Source organism: Opisthorchis viverrini, assembly GCF_000715545.1.
Source record: "Opisthorchis viverrini unplaced genomic scaffold opera_v5_142, whole genome shotgun sequence".
Taxonomy (NCBI): Eukaryota; Metazoa; Platyhelminthes; class Trematoda; order Opisthorchiida; family Opisthorchiidae; genus Opisthorchis; species Opisthorchis viverrini.
The window spans coordinates 898,857-921,237 of NW_008751797.1; the positions used below are offsets into that span (position 1 = coordinate 898,857).

At 42.8% G+C, this 22,381-nt stretch overlaps 2 protein-coding genes across 2 annotated transcripts in view; one reads left to right on the top strand and one right to left on the bottom strand.

The window, feature by feature from the left end:
- Window positions 1-214: 214 nt before the first annotated feature.
- T265_06661 (hypothetical protein) overlaps window positions 215-22,381 on the top strand; it is a gene marked incomplete at both ends in the record, with an annotated part of 91,873 nt that continues 69,706 nt past the window's right edge. Inside the window, one exon of the mRNA XM_009171981.1 lies at window positions 215-303. Coding sequence (XP_009170245.1) covers window positions 215-303 — 89 coding nt within the window. The remainder of the gene's footprint in view (window positions 304-22,381) is intronic.
- T265_06660 (hypothetical protein) overlaps window positions 3,170-22,381 on the bottom strand; it is a gene marked incomplete at both ends in the record, with an annotated part of 87,242 nt that continues 68,030 nt past the window's right edge. The window contains 8 exons of the mRNA XM_009171980.1: window positions 3,170-3,838; window positions 5,546-5,668; window positions 6,319-6,386; window positions 9,039-9,164; window positions 12,368-12,486; window positions 14,754-14,926; window positions 20,150-20,337; window positions 21,200-21,602. Of these exons, the coding sequence (XP_009170244.1) occupies window positions 3,683-3,838; window positions 5,546-5,668; window positions 6,319-6,386; window positions 9,039-9,164; window positions 12,368-12,486; window positions 14,754-14,926; window positions 20,150-20,337; window positions 21,200-21,602 (1,356 nt within the window). The remainder of the gene's footprint in view (window positions 3,839-5,545; window positions 5,669-6,318; window positions 6,387-9,038; window positions 9,165-12,367; window positions 12,487-14,753; window positions 14,927-20,149; window positions 20,338-21,199; window positions 21,603-22,381) is intronic.

Below are 22,381 nucleotides of genomic sequence, written 5' to 3' on the forward strand. Positions count from 1 at the left end.
AGGAGATTTTCAAGCTCAGAGCGCACACATTTATCAAGCATAATTTTTCTCATTTCGGGTGGTATCTGCGTGGAACGACCTTCCTCCGACTGTTGTCCACGCTCCTTCTAGAACCCAGTCTAAATCACTATTAGACATTTATTTATGCGAATCATCGCGCTGGGAACATAAGGAGCAGCACAGCACCCCTTTTTCACTTGTGCCTTTTAGGTGAATGACAGCCACTGACCGACAAGAACAAAAGCGACCCGGGAAACTTGGCAAAAGCCTCGATCCTGTGTATCAATGCGTTAAATCCCTGAAGTGAGCGAGCTTTCAAGGTCACGGACCCCCACTGATTCGCATCTCGTTACGGGTTTACGCGAGGTGAGAGAAAATCGTACTTCCGTTTACGTTGTACTCTTCGGTGATCTTTGAAAAGAGAAAACTGCTAAAGAATATTCAACGCGAAATTCACCCTGAAAGTCGGTCGTTGATGCTTGTTTGCTCTACACTCATCATATTTAGCAAATGAGATTATTTTGTTCGGCGAAGCTGCTCACAACACATTTCCCATGGATCTCAACTTCTATTAGGTACAACAAGGCCAGACAACAGCATGAACTGTGCAGTGCGGATGTGGGGCCATTTATGTGGATGATCCCCCCAGATATGCATAATCAGCTTGCGGATAATACAGCACGAATAGATTGCTTTAGCATTCATTTCCACTATGAATATGACAGTCTGTATGTAGTGGCCGCCATAAAGCTGTCCCCATGATAACTGCAGACGTTGCCACTCGCCCAGACTACTTCTCGTAAATGCTGGGTCCGAGTCTATTTTCGCGCAATTTATGGGGCCTCACCTATACACGGCAGCCTTATCCAATAGCCAAAGACGGCCTTTCATATCCATAACTGTACGCGGTGGCGCCAATATTTGCTGCCTATAGTAAACACCAGGCCGGTATCCATGCGGGCCGGTAAAAATAAGGCCTCAACTATATGTGAGAGCCTAGTCTGACGGACTGTTATACTCGATGTCAACTTACTTGGCTGCTTATTGTACCCGCTAGATCCGTATCCACATGCGGCTTTGATTAACCGGTAACCTTATCCAACCTAATGTGTCGTACTCGTAACTGTACGCGTTGTCGCTTATCTGTGCTACTTATGATAAACGCCGGGCCAGCATTTATGCGAATCGATCAACACGCGGCCCAAAATATGCACACATCTAATCACATGGCGAACGACGGATCTCATTTTCTTTACTAATCGCAATACCGCCTACCTCGACTACTTTTTGAAACTGACAGGCCAGTGCCTATATGTAACGCTGATTATTGGGCCTCAACTAGGCGCGGTGCCCTAATCTAAAGGCTAACGCCGGCCCGTCATACCCATAACTGTGCGCGCTCCCGATTATGTCTGCTTCCTATGGTAAACACCAGAACAGTATCTATAAGGGCCGATAAAAACGAGGCTCTAACTATGCATGATGTCCTAATATAACGACCAAAGACAGCCAATCATACTCGCAACTGTAGTGGATGCCGCCTACCTTGGCTACTTATCGTTATTGCAAGGCTTGTGTCTATGTGCAACGCTGGGTAGGAGACCTCACCTATGCCAAGTTGCCCATTCTAATGGTCAATGACGGCACCTCATACTCATAACTGTATTCGATGTCACCCTCCGAGGCTACTTATGGTAACTTCTGGGCCCGTGCACATGCGCGTAGCTGACTACAATGCCCCAACTATGCATAATAGACTAATCCAACGACCAACGACGGCCCTTCATATCCATACGTCGTTCACCTACGAACCCCATGCTTAAAAAATACACAACCACCTTTAGCAAATTATATTTCCACTTATTGGTTCGATGGGTACAAACATGCTGTGTGGTCAATCCAGTACTCAGTCTTTTGCTCGACTTTTACTTACGGCTTACTTCTTCGACTCGTAGACATCTCCCGCGATATCATTTAAAACACACGATTAAACAAAGTTGTATTTGCTAACTCACCGAATGCTTAACAAATCTCTTTGTCTACAATTATCGGTCAGTGTCTGCGCTGAACCTGTTATAAAGGTAAACTCACTACTTACTCAAATAGTCCAGTTAGTGATAACAAGGGAGAAGTGTGGACATCAATGATTCGATAGCGGGATTCGGCAACCGTATACACTACTGGGCGCAAAGACGATGAAGCTAGAGACGGATGTTTAGCTGTCAGTCTGAAGACCAAATGGTGTAAAATTTGGCCCTAGGATACAAGGGACACGCGCCTCCTAAAACGTGCACTCGTGGATGCAGCCTTAGCGAAGATCTAGTGAGTTGGCGAGCACTAAATCTCATGTTCACTCGATTTCTGCTCACTGATACCGATAAAATGTAGCTTAACAAAATCGACAGCAAGGTCTTCCTCATCAAAACTCACAACATAAACTACATAAGCAATCTAACCAACAAGGGGCACTCTTCTGGGCTTCATCTAACTCATCGTGCACGTTGAAGTATCGCAACCCATCTTCACTTTTGAAATCATGTCAATTATGTCCGAATAAATGAGCTAGTAAGATAGCCAAACCTGATGCGATTTCAACTGTCTCAGATAATGATGATGATCTAGCTGGGGACTGTAAGGAAACATTCTCCAGTGGAAATCCCCGGTGCACAACCGAAAAATCGCTATGCAACTGTCGCCTTACGGGTTTGCCGACACCGACCCGCATGAGCCATGGTTTTGAGACAACCGTTGTCAAACACCTGAAAACGCCTTGGTTCCCCTTCTCAAACATGCCAGATCTCACAACCACACAGCAGAACAGTCCGTACTACAGCTTGGTACACATGCCACTTGATATTCACGAATATACCGCCTTGGCACTATAGGTGTTTAAAATTAGCAAATGCGACCCGAGCATTGCAGGTTCGTGCATTGACCTCATCTGTCACACCACAAAAAACTAATATAACTTCGAATGTGTATAAAACACTACACCACACTACCTCTCTAACGGGATTGGAAAAATACCTGCCATCCTGTATAAGCTTCGCTCGACCTCCGAGGATTTTCTCGGCCAACCAAAAACAACCCCCTCCTCACAGAATTGCACATCCCAGACCAAAAAATAATTTTGCGGCCACATATGTGCCGGAACTAATTAACGCAATTTTGCGCAGTGCGAAGATAAGTTTCTTTCATTCATGATTTTAGTTTTAACAGGCACAATACGCCAATGATTCATGGGAATTGAAAATTCTAAAGAGCGTTCTTAATTCTTAAGAACGTGTTTTAATTTGGATTGTACAATGAGAGGTGAAGAGAAAAGTAGACAGAACATGTAGAGGAAAAACAAATCTTTCGATTGGGGATAACCCTGTCAAACAGATCAAATGTTTATTGAGTTGGACAGGTCTGAAAGAACACGAGGTTTTAAACCGGAAATAATCAATAAGGGGTAAGAACTAGCCAAGTCGTTTGGTTTGAAACTACCCGATATGAATTTCGAGGAGAAAATAGTTCAAAGATGACGAATATAAGATGGTCAAATCTGGATGGGAGGGATAGGAATAGCGGGTGTGTGGGTAGAAACACGAAAGTGCACTGAGCCACATACAAACCAGGAAACGAAAAAAGTTCCTTGTGACAGTCCGGATTTTTCTGAATTCCACTTGGTTCTGTAGGTTTATACACACTGTTCTTCAAAGTCGAATTCCGGAGGATCAGGAGGAATAAGCTTCAATTTGCTTGGAATTCGGTGCAGTTCTAGACCACAAAGGCGAACTTTCATGTCCAGTTCGAGTAATCGTTGAACATCTTCACGGAACAAATCACTGAAGCACTGAATAATGCAATTCGGTTGACGACTATGAGTTTGCGGATCGTAACGGCTTGTTTAAAATAAAATGTTGACAGAGACCATTTTCGCAGTCCTGAGTCACAAGTGCTCATGGGACTGCAGAAGTGATGCTAATGCTAATTCTATACTGATGACAACTTTTATAATAGTTTCAAATCACTGGACTAATGCAATAGGCACAACGGCACCAGATGAGTAACAACTAAGTTGAGGGCAGATGTGTTGTTACAGTGGATGAGCAATTCAACGAAATAGTGGCGAGAATTCAGGGTCAGAAGGACAACGAACTTTTAGCAATAGGACTCAACTAATAGCTGGTAGTGTACCGAAATATTGGTAGATCGGGTGAGTTTGTAGGTTGTTGATCTTTTCGCCTAGCTTGACAAGTGGCTTGCGAGCTTCGTCACCATACGAGGGGACATAATTAGTGTGCAGTTGAGTCGGTACTTCCTGTCTGCCTGTGTGCGTATATACAGCGGTTGAGGACTGGGTGATTAGGGACAGCATCTTCGTACATTTATTGGTCCGCTGTGATCCTTTTGGATTACGGTCTGTGCTAAAACCTTCTTTCCTAGTAGTTTCGTCGTTTGCTTTGATCGGTCAACGGAATTTTTAAAAATTTAAAACGGACTCGATATTCAGTCTCAGAACCAACAAAGGTCTGGTTCTGAACAGCGACAGTCACTGGTAAACAATACGCACGGGATGAACCGAAATCGGTGTCTGGTACTCGCTCATACCAGTATTCTTCTCTAAATTTTTTTTCTAATTGGTGTCCCTATATATTTTTCTTTATGATGAATTAAAGTCGGGGTTAAGAACAGTGCAAGTGACTCCATTACATTATCAGATATGCACTACCAACCAGCCATCACGGCAAAGGGATGCGCTGTCTATTTAAAAAAGACCGTAGTCAGATAAACTACTCTACCAATCTTCACCATCAACTGGATTTTTCTGACGAAGTAGACAGTAATCAAATCACCAGCCGCCGAAGACTGGCCGGGTACGGGTAAACGGCGTTTTACTATTAGAGAATAGGCCATTTGATGGTCCTGTGCACGTCCATTTAATGAGTTCCAAGGAGGTCAAAGGCTACGTATGACTGTGCCTTAAGGGGTCCAGCCGGACTCCGCACCCTTCACTTGATAATGAGTAGGCTACTTGGATAAAAATCGGAACTTTGAACTAAGGTAACAGTTGGCTAGAATACAGTATACATTTGTAACTTGACTGCGTATGAAGCAATTATGATATCAGCATGACTCGCTTCATCTGGTCTAAATGATTTCCTCTCAGTCTCCATAGTTGAGGCCCATCAGATTGGAAAATTCCATGAACGAGACAACGATCAGTATTTGAAGAAACAAGGTCAGTTGGTCTCAAAATCCAAATAGTCTCACTGATCTTGCTTCAGGTTTCCAAACACCTAACCAAAGTACACGTAAAAACTTCATTGAAAAGTGCACTACGCTAGAATACTATAACGTTTCACCATTTCATAGGTACACTAATTTTGGACAGACCTAGGGTTGCGCGAGAACGGTGTCACTACCGATCTGAGAACAGAAAACTAGGAAAGAAAACCAGACAAAAAACTTCTACTACGACTACTATCAACCATCGTTCAAACAGACGCCACACGGAAAAATGGAGCCCATAATTAAAAAACCGGATCGTTGAACATACGTCACGATTTAGCAGAATACTGAACCCATCCATCCAGTATGAGTGATCCAAGACCGTTCGAGCCAGTAACAGAACTTGAAGAGGCTCAGGTGATTCCCGAATCCGCATGTGAAGCACAAGAGTCTTTCCGAAAACAAAACGGAGGGGGACAGGAAATTATGAGGATGATGTGGTGCATGTGGTTGGTTCCAACGAAGGTAAACTAGCAAATTCAGTCATTAACCAAAAAGAAAGAGTCGACGAAAGTTCGTGAAGATATCAAAGGCCATGGAGGGGTCGCATTATACACGGGAGATTCTAGAAATTATTAGAATTCTGGTTTAAAAAACGCAGACAATAAAGGACAAAATGTCTTATCCCGATACGGACAGAATAGGGTTCTAAAAGGTGGTTGAAGAAAATTGATTACTCTTAGGCATAGTCTGACACCCTTACAAAAGAAACACCCCAGCTAAACAACTTGTGCTTCAGAAACAGGTGATTCGAAAAAGTGTTTGTAACCTCACGTCTAAAAAATATCTTGGTAATTTAAAGATATCTGACTGACGAATAAGAAGTCAAAAAAATCAGATGTACATCTCATAACTCGTCATAACAACGATGACAAATAGGTACATGTCGTAGAGCACATCCGTCTCTAACAGTAATACAAGTGAACAACTTTACATCACAACTGGAAAAACGGGCTCACTAAATATGTATACAAATTCTGAGATAAAGTTGCGCATTTCGCGCGGTAGTCAAATTTTCAACAGAGGCCATGAAAAACCTACCCGTTCAGGATTTTTCTTCAGTCTTTCATCCGAACCAGTGCTGACCCTATCCACGCACGCTAAGGGCCCTGAAGAGAAGGTAAGGAGACGAATAGGAATACATAAAGATAAACCATCAAAAAAATGTCCGCCGCATCGCCCTTGGTGGCTGTGCAACCTCGAAGGATACTTATACTTCAGGCGTGAGTAGCCTTTTGATGTTACTGAAAATGTCAAAACCTGCGTATTACGCAGGAGAAAAATATCGGAAGCGCAGTTAATATTTTGGACTTTTCTCTGAACTTCACGGCTCCAGTCTTTACTATTTATTTTTTTCATTTATTTATTTATTTATTCATTCATTAACCTAGCGACGTTGGAAGCACAATGTGAAGCGACGCGACGATGATGGTCCATTGTCGACTGCGTACACTCAGCGAAAGGAACATGTGCCTCACAATACAAGGGAGTCGTAGTTTCTTCATCCATCACAATGTCATGCCAATGCACATCAGAACACGATCGTTCCGAACATTACCATCCACAATGTCTCACATTTTAACATTGTAACACATTTTAACTAGTTCATAAGGTTGCGTGGATAATGAGTGATATTATATTGGTCAAAAATAGAGTAAATGCCCCTCGCCTGAGCCTGTTTTATTGTTCTCAGAGATAAGCTATCGTTTGACGAATATGAATTCAGTACCTCCACGTGCATCTTTCGATGGTGGAGCGATGGCTGGAGTAACCTGGTTGCAATACATTTCGTTTTCTCGAGTGAGATTTAGTGGATGAACTTCAAACGATTGGGTGACACTCGGTAAGTTAAATTGATGCACTGAGCCTGCTCGTTTTACTGGTTCGTATCAATAATGTGTTTTGCAGTTACACTGGTCACATTTTTATTCTGTCAGGCTGTAATGCAGAACGGTGAACGCTCAACTATTCTTCCAGAATAGGCATCGAGTAATGCAACTCACATTGTTTGCAGAACACTTGCAAACAAAGGAATATATTAGCGATAGTGAATATTGGATGTGGGGATGTAAGAAAGAATCGAACGAATGTGTCTACTGTTGGCCTCCTGAACGGAATCCGCTTAAGCGCACTCGGGCGCTCGAGATCAATGGTGGCTGGTTTAAGAACACGTTGACACTCCTGATATGAGCAGCGCTGGGAATTCTTGCCAGCAGATGACGTCACTGCAAAGCACGCCTCGGGTGTAGGGTTTAAGTTGATTTGGATTGGGTGGGCCGATGAAGAAACAAAAATTCTTCTCGTTACTTATAAGGAAAGAGAGTAATAAGCAGAGTTAAGCTGCTCAGCTGTGCTATCAGTGATGAATAGCTCTAGTTTACATATGGGTAAAAACAAGTCGCACACAGGAGGACAGAACTATCACTCCAATATCAACGCAGTTTGGAGTGTTCGTGGGGATGGCGCTTAACAAAAATGATCTAGCTTGAGGGCGCCCTCCTCCCGGTTTTTCGATATACATAGTAAAATAAGTTGACACGAGAAAATCTGAATGAAAATTTATCAACACAGCACACGGTTCATACTACTTGTTTAAAAACACACGGAAGAAATGTACCGTTCAAAATGATCAGTACACCTCCGCTTTATCGCTTTAGCCAATTGCTTGCAAGTATCCGGAAAAGGATAAATGACGCGAACTAGAAGAATGTTTCATCACAGCGTTCTTGCTCACACACCTATATATATATATATATATATATATATATCAATTTAAAAAGTTTGTAGGTACAATTGTAGTGTAACTGTAGTATAATTTAACGCAAAGTTTTGAGAATTCCCAAATTCAAAGTAACACAAAGAAGGCAAAATATTATTTTCACAAAACTCGAGCAACGATTTCTGGTTGACGTGGAATAGGTAGAGTAATAACGATAGGAACAAGGCACAAACGGAAGCCACTTGAATACAAATAAATGTATCGTACCACAATGAAACCAAAAGCTCTGTTGTAAGAGGGTTAGCAAAGACCTATTCCATATCAAGCCGAGATCTATTATAACTAGGTTACTCGTGTTACCTGTTAAACAACAGAATAGCGGGGTTCACTATAAGCCACACTCTAGTGGGATGTAATTCATTAAGAAAAATGCGCATTTACTGAGGGCAAGAACACACCAAACTAGTTTTAGTGTGTTGCATCAGAAGGCATGGCAACCCCGTGTTTACAACACAGCGACTGAAAAAAACGGCAGAACGGCAGAACTAAATGTAACAGAGTGGACGACATTGTTGCCGACAGGTCGTACATAACATATCGACATACGAGCAACAAACACCCACAGTCGGACACTTCAACAAATCGTTAGGCCCCCGGACCCCGAACACCCAGAGCCCTAACGTGCGGTTAGAAGTAAACCAATGGAGCTTCCTAGGGTACTCGTAATCAATTGACAGCAACCATCTCCTTTTTGTAATTCTAACACAGAACCCACATCAATCCGAATCATCTGCTAAACCCCTCAACCAGAAAATCTAACATAACCGTTTCCGTCTCTGAAATCCAGTATTCCAGGTTATTGGTGCTGACAAAAAGGAGACCGTAAGAACCAGGTCCTTTAGATGGTGCGCGTTAGCTTTTTCACACAGAGAGATACCAAACACCGGTTCAACTCGTAATCTCTATGTTAAAAACGATAAATAGGTTAACCACCAGTCTATTAGTACGAAATATATTTCAATTTTTGGTGAGAGAAACTTACATATTTCACACACGGTTGGTTGTTGCAGCTGTTGTTGTGATGGATGCGAAGGGTTGTGATTCGCTACCTCCCGAACCAATAGAGATTTCCGATCAGGAGATAGAATCACTTCCATTTTGCTGATGTCTGGAAAATACAAAAGATTGTGTCAGTTGTGCAATATGAACAGAATATGCATAGAAAGCTGTGATTCTCTAGTCTTGTATCTGTCTTTTAAGAAACAATCATAACGAAGACTTGGCAAGGCAGGTTCGTTATGACAAACTTTTGATTGCGACTTATTTCAAGCGCTGGAATATATCAGTCAAGTTGATGCAATTGATGCAATCAATTATTCAACTCCCCACCGAACAACCTGTCTGTGCTGGAGGGAGAACAGGATTGCAACAAATAGATATATTTACAAGGTTCAACCAAAGTCGGCACTCCATCAGTGGCCTCACACTCTTTCCAATTTCATTAAGTAGACTAAGCTTCGAATTTCNTTCCGTTCCTGTGAGGAGAACTAGAACATTAGATTCGGGAAAAACGGTATAACGTAGTAACACAGAAAGCCGTGGTGCGAACACTGGGTACTAAAGCTGGACTGATGCCTAACCCGTATGATAGTAATCTTGACTACACAAATTTGACTGAAATAAGCATCATTTGATCAGAAAGACGCACTGCGCTAAATCCGCCCTAAAACCTTAATAATAACCTTTCAGTACTAGTCTTTACCTGAAAATTTCAGTGACCTCCCATATGCATGTTCATTATTAAGGTGCTCGACATTGCAAAATTGAATAGAACCCAGTGGGGAACTGTACTCTTTCACCTATATTTCACGTAAGAGAACGATGTTTTAATGGCCAAAACTAACAGCCTTTAATCTGTCTCTGTCTATCGCACCTTTCTTCAACCTTTTCGTCAACACAATTGTTTTGTCTCCAAACTAATGAATAAGTTCCACAGAGAAGAGTGTGAGCCCTATCATTAAAAACATTATCAAAGGTCAGAGAGAGAGAGAGAGAGAAATAATCCTGCAAACTAATTTAGTTCTTTCGAGAGACTCACCTGGAACCCAGCTGAATGTCTCGTTTATGATGTTCTCAGGCAAATGAGTGTATATTCGCTAATTTCGTGCAATTTGGTTTCAAGTAGAACATAAGCTTGACGGAAACCCGGGGACTGCGCCTACCTGATGAGCCCCAAGAAGGGCGAAACCGGTGGTGGGCTGTCGATGGATTTTCAGCAAACTTATGAGTAGTACATTACAAACATATGAAGTAATTATTGTTTTCAGGTTAAAAAAACTAATAATATACTAGCCGTGGTGCCTCTCCACTGCATAACTTCCGTGTAACTCGGAGGCACGAGGACTGAGATACTGTCGAATTACACAAATCCAGATAGAAGCAATAGAAAAGCCAGGATTAGGCTAAAACTGCGGGTCTCCCGATCAGTAGTTTGGCGTCTTAACTGCTGAGCTATGAATGTGGATTCTATTTCCGAATGAAAAAGGTGGTTACGGATACACTATTTCCTGGCATCTGCAAACAGATAGTCTTACGCCAAATATTCGTAGTTCTTATCTATGGGACAGAGTACAAGGGAGAATGGGACCTTCAGATATTCAATTATCACTTTTTGAAGAAGCGTTTGTTAGTTCAATTTATTTGATACCTGAATTGCTGGGCACTCATCCTTGCTACTTTTTAAGTAATTTGTTTTTTACAAATGACCGCAGAATCTTATTTGTCATTCATGACAGATAGGGGCATATAAGGTAAAATCTAGACGAGTGAGAGGGAAACATGTTGCGAAAACCTGCAGAATTTCGCCCGCTGAAGTATCTGTTGAATTTTCGAATCTTGTGTGCTCCCATTACAGTTATTCCAGAAATGTAGATGCTGCATGCGCGTAAGGCCTAATACACTTTCAGTCCTGAACTTTTATGCTTGCTGTACGTTTCGAACGCTCAAACAACAGGTCCTTGTTCCTCTTCGCGCTACCATCCTACACAAAATGGGTTTCATCATTCCCCAAGGAAAAACTAGATGATGACGAGGAATGAGCAATCAGCTGAGTGAAATGAAGTGTACATAGCCGTATTGCTTGCTCACCGGTTAGTTGAAGCTGATCTTGCCACATAACATCAAGTCATCCTCCGTTCTCACTATACTGTTCGTTGTGTTGTACGACACCATCACCGTTGGTGTCCAGGCTGACCTAGTTAAGTTCTGCGTGCGTGAGTCTGCATTTTTCTATCAGCGTATCACCCATATTACTTATGCGGAAATGTCACGCTTCCCCTTATCCTCCTCTGAATGTGCGCATTTATTGTTCACGAACGACACGTAGAATTCTGCATTGGTACCTCTACAGTTCTTGAAAACTGCAGCTAGCTGTATGTATGCCCTCAGCTACTTATGGAAAATTATACAAATTCCAGAACCATCACCTTCAAAACCACCATCATCAGCTCTAGACCATATCCGAGCTACCAAACCATTCCCACCGTACTTTGACTAATTTATCATTGACTAGTTTTTTGACAGCTTGCGTTTTGAAAGACAAGATGGGAAAGTCCGACACCTGAAATGTGCTGATGACCGTAAAATGGTAGAGATTATCATCCATGGATTGCTTCCATTTGTGCTGATGTTGCAGTGCAGGTGAGATTCACAGAACCCACTTCAGAGTTGGGGGGATGGAACGCATAAATTACAAGCCGGGAGGATATGACATATGTCGTGTCAGGTGCTCTTCCGTTTTTTGGAGTCAGGTGAGGAAAAAGATCGAAAGCTTCACGTCAAACTACACGGCTTTCAGAAGTAGTAAACATATCGTGTGTTATTACGACGGGGCGACATCATGGATGAGATTTGCAAGAAAAAAAGTAAAACCAATAACTCGAGCTTTTCTTTTGCCATTTTTTATAAGTAGCTTTAGAGTTATTTGGGTAATTTTCATTTCGCTGCTGCGGAAAATAGTCTGAAAATGACCAAAGTCACAGCTGGATAGAGGGCGAAGGAGAGAGGGCGGTGAGCAGCGGAGATCCGAATTGAATTGGCATAAAGGTTGCTCATTCTGCAGGCGAATGTGACTGTTGGGACATTCAGTGCCTTGCAATTTGGAGGATAGGATCATCTTGCTAACTGACCTATCAGGAAGCGCCAACTGTAGGTAAACTATTAAAGAAGTGTGTGGATCGAAACTTTCTGTGGCTGAATAAGCATGGTAACGTTGTAGCTGTCTCAATGGAAGTGGGAGGAGGAGAAAATTCCCTTTACATACAAGACCAAACTCAACATAACACCAACTATTGGTGAAGACTGTGTACTCACCACGGCCTTGTTGTCGTTTCGGTGGGGAATATTCCAGTGCACCATGATAGGTCAAGTAGTTTAGCCGGTGTTCCTTTACATTGAGCTCGTGCACTTTTGTGAGCCGTGCGCGCAACTCCCTTCGAAGTGAGACAATAAGAGACTTGTGTTTTAAAAAAACATGGCAGATAGTAGGTTCGTGTGACAACATTAAGTTTGGGTAAATTCTTACATAAACTGGAGCGAATTAGTAAAGAAAAAAAAAGCGAATCAGCATGACGCTTGGGAGAATCGATTAACTTGCACCTAGCCAGGCGATTCCTTTCACCACCCGTCTACACGACCATAAAAGACTATTTTCTACAAGTTTAAATACATACATTCCAAAATGAGTGCAGAGGAGACGGAGGGGGTTGGGTACCGTGAGGTACTGGTTAGGAGTAATAATAATGGAAATTGTACAGCTAGTTTATCAGAGGAAGCAGTTCCAGGTGCCCATACGATGGACGAGTGAGACTGAATCTTCAGCCAACGAAACATACAGGTACCGAACAAAAACGGCGCCCTCAGGCTGCTCCGAAAACTTCAGTGAACTGAACAGACTAACAGCAATGACATTCCGCACATTAGCCAGGGACCATCGGGTCGATTTTGACAGTGTCGAATTCATAACCATCCCGCGTCAACGGGTTTGATAGCATCGAGTGACAGATTCGGCTTCATTCAACCCACAAAGGCAGGTTAAGCTCGTGACGTAACAGCCTGACATGGACCCCGGGAGGCGCCATCCGTGAAGTACTGGACACGCATAGAACAGTATACCTGTGCACATAATCCGCACGATTTGACTGACACCACCTATAAATAATGTGACATCATGGTGGCTAGCGCTGTTTACATGGTTTGACAGTTCAACTCCCAGCCTTGTTCTTTAAAAAGGCCGTCACAGAGGTCGAATCTAATAAACCGACTGGGTAAGCTCAAGTATTTTTGCTTCTATCTACACTGCATCCAGTAGATGCTTGTCAAACCAAACACGACAACAAAGTTTAACAGAAATAACTTACTGACTGTTGGATGATGTGAAGGAAAAGCTATGCAAACTTTTGTTACAACGACGGTGACAGCCAAAAGACAGCTGTTTCATTCTGCTGGCCGATGTTGTTTTGCTATCATCAGTAACAAAAAATCGTGTGCCGTCAGCAAAATAAACGTTGCATTAAACGTTCGCATTAAGTGGTTTGATCTGCAAGGCAGTCGGTTGCTACTGTGCGTACTGTGAGTACAACTCATTGCAGCCTATTCCATAGACACGGGACTTGGATCAAGTATATTCATAGGACTATTGTCAAGCGATAGATTGGTCACTCAAATCGAATCAGTAGTAGATTGATATCGAGATGGCTGATGAATTTTTCGAGACATCATATTCAAAATTCCAGATCGTCTTCACTCGAACTACGTAGTGGAGCATTTTCACTGTTGTCAGCTTGTTACGTGCACTCTTCTCGTGGCATCGAGATAGGAAAAACTGACTAGATTTTCAGGTGAACGTTTGAACCACTTCGCTGGTAGATGAATTAAAAACGGAGTAGTTAGTATTCTCCGTTGAAAAGTAAGCTAAATCGACCAGCATTAATCGGAAGGCGAAGTCTAGCGGCAAGACAGCTCGCGTAAACATCACGAGGATGGACATTAATACTGCTACATTTTACGGATCAGCCGAAATATGAAATTGGGTGAGGAACGCCCTTTCCTCACGTCGTCCACATGACGGGACGTGTTTATGCTTCATAAAGTCGTATTTACGAACAGTTCCATCTGTCTTTGGTCTGGTCGTGTAATCGGTGAGGATCGAAGGTGTAGGGATGAAAGAGTGTCTATAAAATTAACACGATAGGCCTAAAGAAATAGTTAATTATTCACAAGATGATCCCGAGTTCAATGGTATTCTCGAAAGTGCCCCAACGTGTGAGAGTATTTTTTGTTCAATTATTTTACTGCACACCTACTGCAGAAAAGTCTCGGTGTGATCATTTTTGATGCCATCGTGGTGGAAACTTAGCGGGCGCTTCTATCCCAAGTGGGAACCAGAACCCAGTCATTTGACTAAATTTGGCCCCATTTGTGCCAGTGAGTAAATCAAAATAATACAACGGGGCTGGCATGATTAGGAAAAACTGACCGACACTTTTGAATGGTCAAAATGAAATGGTTAGAACGCAGGTAGCGGTTGTTTAGCAACTAAATGCTGGCTTATATTTGTCAACCTATTTACAGAAGTTATAGTGCGAGACTGGACTCATTCGTCCAAGACCACCACAAATCGGAAGGTATGGCTAGCGTTTAAGTGCCATTTAGTGAGCTGAACGCCAACACAAATCGAAAATAACCAGCGCCTACTTACTTGAGGACCCCATGAGATTCCATAGTTCGACAGCGAGTATGTTCCTCCTCTTCTTTCCACACGGAACGTATGAATTTTGGTGTGCAGTGTGTCAAAATTCTCTCGAATTCATCGAAAGAATACGGTTTCTGGGAGAGCGCTTGAATCAGCTGCTCACGCAAAACAGACAGTACCTGTACATTGCGGCAGCGACGCAACAATGATAATGTAAGTAGTAGAAGAAACCGTAAAAAGACTTTCAAAATGGGAATAGTCAGTGCTAATCCAATGTCAGTTCATTACAAAGGGGCTTGTGATGCAGAATTAATAGACATCAAGTCTCGGGAATGTCAAACGTGACCCAAGAGAACAATGGTACAGGCCAACTTGCCCTGATGTGCTGACATTTGTAGCCAGGTCATAAACAAACGAGTGGAAGCTGTTTTATACACAGAGATACTATTCCAAATTCGAAGGTTAAATCTCGTCATACGAAGCGACGATAACCTTAAGTTGACGTACAACAGTTAGTTTATCTTTAATCGGATCTATATCGTTACGCTACTAATGGTATCTTTTCTGCAGGAGATATGAAATCATTATGGTGAACAGTACGGAAGTTATGATGCTGTTATCTCGAATTCGGTGGTAGAAATATCTTCTGCCAAAGGTTCGAAATTAAGGTAGGTATCGTGAAATGTCAAAGATACCGAACAGTGGTAAATCAAGTTAAAGTCCTGCGCGAATTCTCAAAACAGGTTGTCCTTGGCTTATTGCATTAGCCGACGCGAAATCAAGCAATTGTTCAGCTGTAACACCCTTTCAGTGCACAGCTTACATGCCAACCGAAGGAAGCAATAGAGACGAGGTAATGCAGGTTGCCCAGGCCTAGACAGAAGCAGCCGAGATGCTGAGGTTGGGTTCGCATTACAGACCTTCTGATCAGTAAGTCGGCGCCTTGACCACTGAGCCATCCGATGCAAGACAAACATAATCCAGTTGAAAGTAGTCTCATTTGTGACTACAGTACAATGAAATTTGTGAAACCTAAAATATGAACCCAAGCAATAGTACAAATGCATCGAACGCATATGGTTCCGCTGAAACCTAACGAATTAGGTATTTCTTGATAGTAACCCAAATATCAAACTGGGTCCTAACATCAAACAATAGTTTGGAGGGGCATACGTCCATATGTTTGTTAAATAAATGAAGAGTAGTACATAAACAAACATTCATAATGGCCTTATCGTTTACTCCGCCGCATCTTTTGCCTACAGGTGATTGACCCGGTAGGTACGTTGCACTGAGCCGGAGTGTGTCCACTAGGTTACTTTAACGCACAGCTTAGACCAAACTTCTTGCTTCAGTCAATTCGGTCTGGTCAGCCAATTTTTCGTATGTGCATACAACTGCTAGTCAGTGAAGCAGCGAAATACTTCATTACAACCCCATTATCAAAAGATGTCATTCTTATGTGGGAATAAAGACACATTGCGTAGAAACTGAAGGACTCAGCGTATCAGGTGGCATGAAGAGCGTAATGACTGAAACCTGTTGAACAAAAATCAATCTTCCTACATTTGGGCTAAGACTGCAGTCGTAAACGTTCAGTTACGTCACGATTGCCAGCGACTCATGGTGTACTGGGAAAACTAGTGACCCAAACGGTGCGCGCTGAGATGGAGTATGGACGAGACACAGCTTGATAGTATCTACACCGAATTCCGTGCTAGTGAAGACTAACTGAACGCGTGACGTGTTTACTTCAGGCTCGAAGCATACACTCGGGAGTGCCCTCTTGACCAACTAATTTGTCCTTGTGACGATAGGTGTCAGCTTGGCTCTTGTTAATGATTTTTGTGTGATTCTGATTAATCCAGTTCTCAAGATCACTCGCGGTGGTCAAAATGTCAATTAACAGAACTCGATAGGTTATAATCCATCGTAGTCCAATAAAAAGAGCTTTTTGATCATATATAGTGAAATAACGGATAAAGATACGTACCACAAGAACATAAACTGCGAATAAAAAGTGGTTAAAACCTACTCAAAGGCTCTTCGATTCAAGAAACCGCGCAGGTAGACAAAACAAGTCAACTATCGGAAAACTGCGGTGCACACGAGGTATGAGGGAGGCCGTGATGCACACAAACATTTGATTCGGAACCAGTTGGCACAAGGCATATAATCGATCTTAGTGTGTGTTCGTGTACACCCACACAACTCATACGCCACTGAGGTGAGTGCTGCTTGCTATCACTATTCGTATTGCGTCTTCACACTAACAGATTGGCTAACAGTGGAATGAATTCAGTAAAATGCGTCATCGTTCCAACGGAGGGGAGCATTGTTCACAAGTTACTTCATACGTAAGTACTCGTGTGACGGAATTATTGAATTGGTGGTTTGAACGTCTGTGATCCCCTACCGAGTTTTCGACTCCACAATGCAGTTGCACAGTGGGCGCAATCGAAAAAATTTCATTACAGTAGGGATAACACTGTTCGAAAACATTTGCGACCAAATGCGACCTTTGTTCTGAATGGTAGTCGGACCCAGATTTTTGGGAGAAAAATAACCGATTAGAGTTCATTACTAGGCAAAATGCACACAACCGTACGAACAGTTTTCGGAAGACCAGTAGTTGTTTCGACCATTCAGCAAGTAAAACCAAGCTAAACTGAACAGAGGGGAAGTATCAAACAGGATGAAGCAGTTAAAATAACTGTGGGGAATCAGCGGCAATGCTTGACTCACGATTTTCCGGTATGTTCTTTTCGTATAGGTCGGTAAGTGATTATCTTACCATAGGACCACAAGTGGTTAGTTAGCAATGCAACCACTTTACAACTGGGTAAGATACAGTAACCAATCACGCAGCTCAGTCACGTTGAAATGCCATATCTTGTCCAAGTGTGAGAAAATCACCCAGCTGGATGGCACGGCTAATCGGAAAGTCGCGTAATCACAATGCTTCAAGTATTCTTGCGATGAACCTCAATGAGGAGTTCCTAGATGAACGAAATCACTGCAACGCTTCTCGGCTTTCCGACATAGACTGACGTTCTTTGAAGGATGGAATCTCGTTACCCGAAAACGATAAGCCATGAACAATGGGTTTGTCACAAACACCATCCAGTGGAACTGACCGAAGTATCAGACGATCATAGTGAAATTTCAAACGACGTTTCATCCAACTCAAACGCAGTCTGTGCTAAAAGTTTTGACTCGAGATAAGAGAGTGGCTCTGTATATGACAGACAAATGTCTCACTATTCTCCAGCTGTACCCTTATGGAAGTAAGAAATACCAATACACATCCTGTTTGGGGCAGACCTCATCGACGATTTTGTGCAGTTACTGGAATTTTTGTACTGTCACGAACTATTCGTTGAATGCAGAGTGCAGCGTCGCAGTTCAACCCAAACCTTACCGTAAAAACACCGGATCTACCTGCAGCTAACGAGAAAAAAATTCCGGGACCGAATTTTCCTTTTTGTTAAAAATGCTTGTTAAACTATTTCCAATTAGAATTAAAAGACAATAATCTGGGAGGAATCTAGGCATATTGCTTCGTGTTTGACCGTATGAAAAGGACTCAGTGCTCGTTAACGAATATTCGCACAGCTTGGGGTTGAGGTATTCTTCGCGGACCTACATTGGCTACAGGCGAAACTCTGATTATCATGAATAACGATAAAAACACTAGTATAGAGACTATGTGCGGTCTAATTCGGAGCGAACCTTTCCACAGGCATGTTATTATCATCTTCATCGACAGCATGACATTGGCGCTTAACATTGATAGTTCACTTCCTCACAACTATAATTTATTTGGAAGCCTTATTGTGAAGAAAAGCGCTAGCCTACCACAATCTTTTCAACGTGCCTACACCTACAGACACTGCGGCCCGGCTGATGGCACCACGTGACGCCCGATGTAGCGTGTTGTATATGTGCAATGGTTGTATGTAGGTTGGGATACTGCCATGGCGTCAACACCTAAGCAGTAGGACGATTGGGATCCTCAAACAAAGCTTTCGGCTCAAAAACCTCACCGCAAGGCGGTGGTGTTTGCAGAACAAGTGGACACACACGTTCGAAACCCAACCTGGAGGGCCGGTAGACTGTGTTCGTCAGACCTCCAACCATGGTCCGACATGGCATGAGAGACTCTGAAAAATGGTACGGTTTCGACAAGCCTTTCAGGCAAGCAAAAGCCTCAGCCTATGGGGCGATTTTCTGCGTCAGGATCACCAGATATCCGAAGAGCGGCATGTGGAACATTTGAGCTTGTCCTAGCTAGCAGGAATTGTGCTGAAGAACAACTGCTGAAAACGTTGTTCTACTTCTTAAGAGGAAAAGCCGCACTGGTCCTAACCCAAGCTGAATATGTCGTGAAAGTGTATAAGAAACTGTTGAGACTTCACCGAAAATTTAGTCACCGAGCAGGTACACTAACGGGGTAACTTGTGCGTGAATTAGTATCGCTGGGTGTGGTAACAAAACGTCGATCAAGTACATTTCCAAGTACATACACAATCAACAACTAGCATTCATCCGATATTGAGTTGTCATCATGCTCCTGTACATTGCAGGCTTCCGAAACGCACAGACTCGATAGCAAAACATATGCTGAAATGTGGGAGAGGCACTGGACGAATACAAAGCTAACAGGAACCACAATGTAGCTAGTTTCTCGCCTGATCGGGAGCTTGGGGGAACTGAGCGACCTACGAGAAGATAATCAAAGGGTTCCCCGAACGAAAACACCAGTGATATAACACACGAGCACCTGTTTCGGAAGTTACACGTTTCACCTCACAATCTTATGCATCATAGGGAGCCCACTAGTCAGTCGATTTGCTTTAATACAGTGTTCACTGATTCTAGGTGCAATTCAAGGTGCTAACAGCAATGACACTCACGGTTTTCATTATAGGACAGTCAGACAAAATAAATGCAGATTGGGTTGTGAGATTTGCGTCCAAGAGCACAGATAGATGAACCGTAAAACCTAGGTAGAACATTTCGGTTGTAATGTTGCAGATATTTTTTGCCTAAAAAGTTAAAAAGATAATCTTTCAGCTGTAACACCCCTTCGGTACCTAGCTACCGTGCCACCCGAAGGGAGCACGAGGGCCGCGATGCTGCCAGGTTGCCCCAAGCCTAGACAGGGGAAGTCGAGAGGTAGATATTAACGTCATTGTTTACAATTTTGCTTGCATGGGACTGTGAAAAACAAAGCAAAGTCATGTAAAGAAAGCGAAGCGTAGTCCGTTAAGATATTTCGGTTGATGACGGGCTTTTGGATGATGGGTTAAACGTGTACTGCGCGAGCTATCAAACGTTAAGCGCAAGGAATTTAATGGAAAGTCCCAAAGGGTGCCCACAATTTCTGTGCACGGACTTACCATTGTTATGTCGCCAGGACCCGCATTCAGCTGTGTCCAAGTGTCGAATAGAACGAAAAATGAGGAAACAAAAAGCTCCTCAAAGGGTGTGAGCAATTGGTTTCGTGGTTGAAAGAGAATTGGGTAGAATGTTTTGTTGAGTGAACTCAAGGTCTTCGGATGCCATCGAGGTAGCGGGTCAAGTTGACCTAATCAATAATGCATAGAACGTAATACCTTTAGCGGTGTTTTGACACTGGCATTTGATATAGTTCAGTTTCAATTAAAACGTGCCATCACAGAGACGAACTAACTGGGTAGTCTAACAACCTTCATCAATAAGATTTGCCTACGTATTATGACTACCCTGAACATAATCGACGGTTGATTGTAATGTGGTAAATATTCAGAGCAGAAAAGGAATACGGGAGTAAAGCGCGAAACCACAAATTCCTTCTCTGAGAAAAATAAAAGGAAAATTATTTGTCGGGGGAGGGGAGGGATGGTTCAGTTATCAACGTTGAATAATGCACATCATGGAAATTGAGGAGCCACAATCAGTTGAAGAATATCATGGAGGATTCAGCTGGGTTTCAGTAGATTCTCCAGATGAAACCGAGTTGGTGTGCTAATCAGTGTATTCCGAGTGAAGCTGTTTGGTTTCTTGATGTCGCATATCAACAGCATATCACAACAAGGGATCAGGCGATGTAGACTCTTGACAGTGGAGTTGAAAACGACACTTTTGAGCTCGGTGTTGGGGATCGTTCGTCATGGTAAACCTACACTCATACGATAACTTATTTGTCTAACCTGTGGCCTAGCGTTGATATGTTTCTAGGGTGACAACTCGGTGGCCAGTGGCATCTCACAAAACACTTTTGCATCTAAACCCGTTACTTAATTTTTATCGAGTAGTGAGAGTTCAAAGCATTAATTTTCGATCTTGTGCGAAGAAGCTGAGCTGAGGTGAGACGGGAATGCGATGACTGGGACGGCACACCAACCAGTATTTTGATTTCAGTGGGACTTCGCTCAGTACGTAACAAAATAAAGAAAGCACACACTTACGAGGTACTCCAAGCACATCACAGATCGTTTTGACTAGCTCAGCTGCGACGGCTACTAGAGGGAAGAGAGGTTGAATGACATCAATTCTAGGCGGATGATCATACGACAACGTATCTAACGTCTTTCGGCGAACACCACGAACCCATGATCCGGGATACAGATTGACTGTTTGACTGTTAGGTGTCGTCGACTCTCTGGTAGAAACGGCACTTTTGCTTGGGCGCAACCTCAATCCAGTATCAGATAAAGGTGGCCGCAATGTGCTCAGGTTTCGTTGCACAGCGGGCTGGTAGTTCAGCATTTGTTTTTTCAGAGATGAGTAGTGTCGGAAAAATGAGTACAAGCAATTGTAGCCCAAGCGTCCTGGGGTTGGTTGGAAGTCATCCAACGGGGTTTTCGGGTGCTATGGAGAGAATGGTCAATCAGAAGTGATGTAACCGAGTGAGTCATGGCGAAAAACAATCATACACACAGATGGTCATCTTTCTGCTATCATTCGAAATAGCGCAGTTCTAATAGTCTCTCTGCATTCTACGTTTCTGTCAGCTAGAGGACTTTTTGCAGGACAGCTAGAGGGATGACAATGCATACCAATAATTGATTACTGAAGCGCAGATGCATCGGAAAAGCGGACGATCTGACCACACCAAACTTGAGGTAATTTCTATGAGTTGGTGGGCTTACAGTGAAAACGGTGACGATAAAGATAAAACAGCCCCTAAGAACCATTTTATACGCGGAAAGTTCGCTCCATAACCAAAATAGAATATGCTTGGCACATTTTAAAAATCGAGATTGGATTTATATCCGAATTATGCTCGCATACGGAACGAAAGAAAGCAGAACATTCACTGACGGTTCCGCCAACATTAACCTACGAGACACACTATAGTTTTGAACCAGTTTTAAGCTAACGGAGGTCAGTGAATGTCAATCACCCTCCATTACGATACTAGAGTGCTTCCAAGTCTTCCGCACTCATTTAGGAAGCAACTCTGTAACCAGCCACAAAAGGCGGACACCGTTTAAGATATGGGATATAAATTTTAAAAAAATTATAAAAGGCTAAGAAGCGACCGGTCACTGTATTCTGTGTACCCTATCCTTCCGGGTACAGTCAACAGTGACGGTTACATCTACTTGATTTGACAGAGCTACTGAGTTTATCGGATACACGTGGCG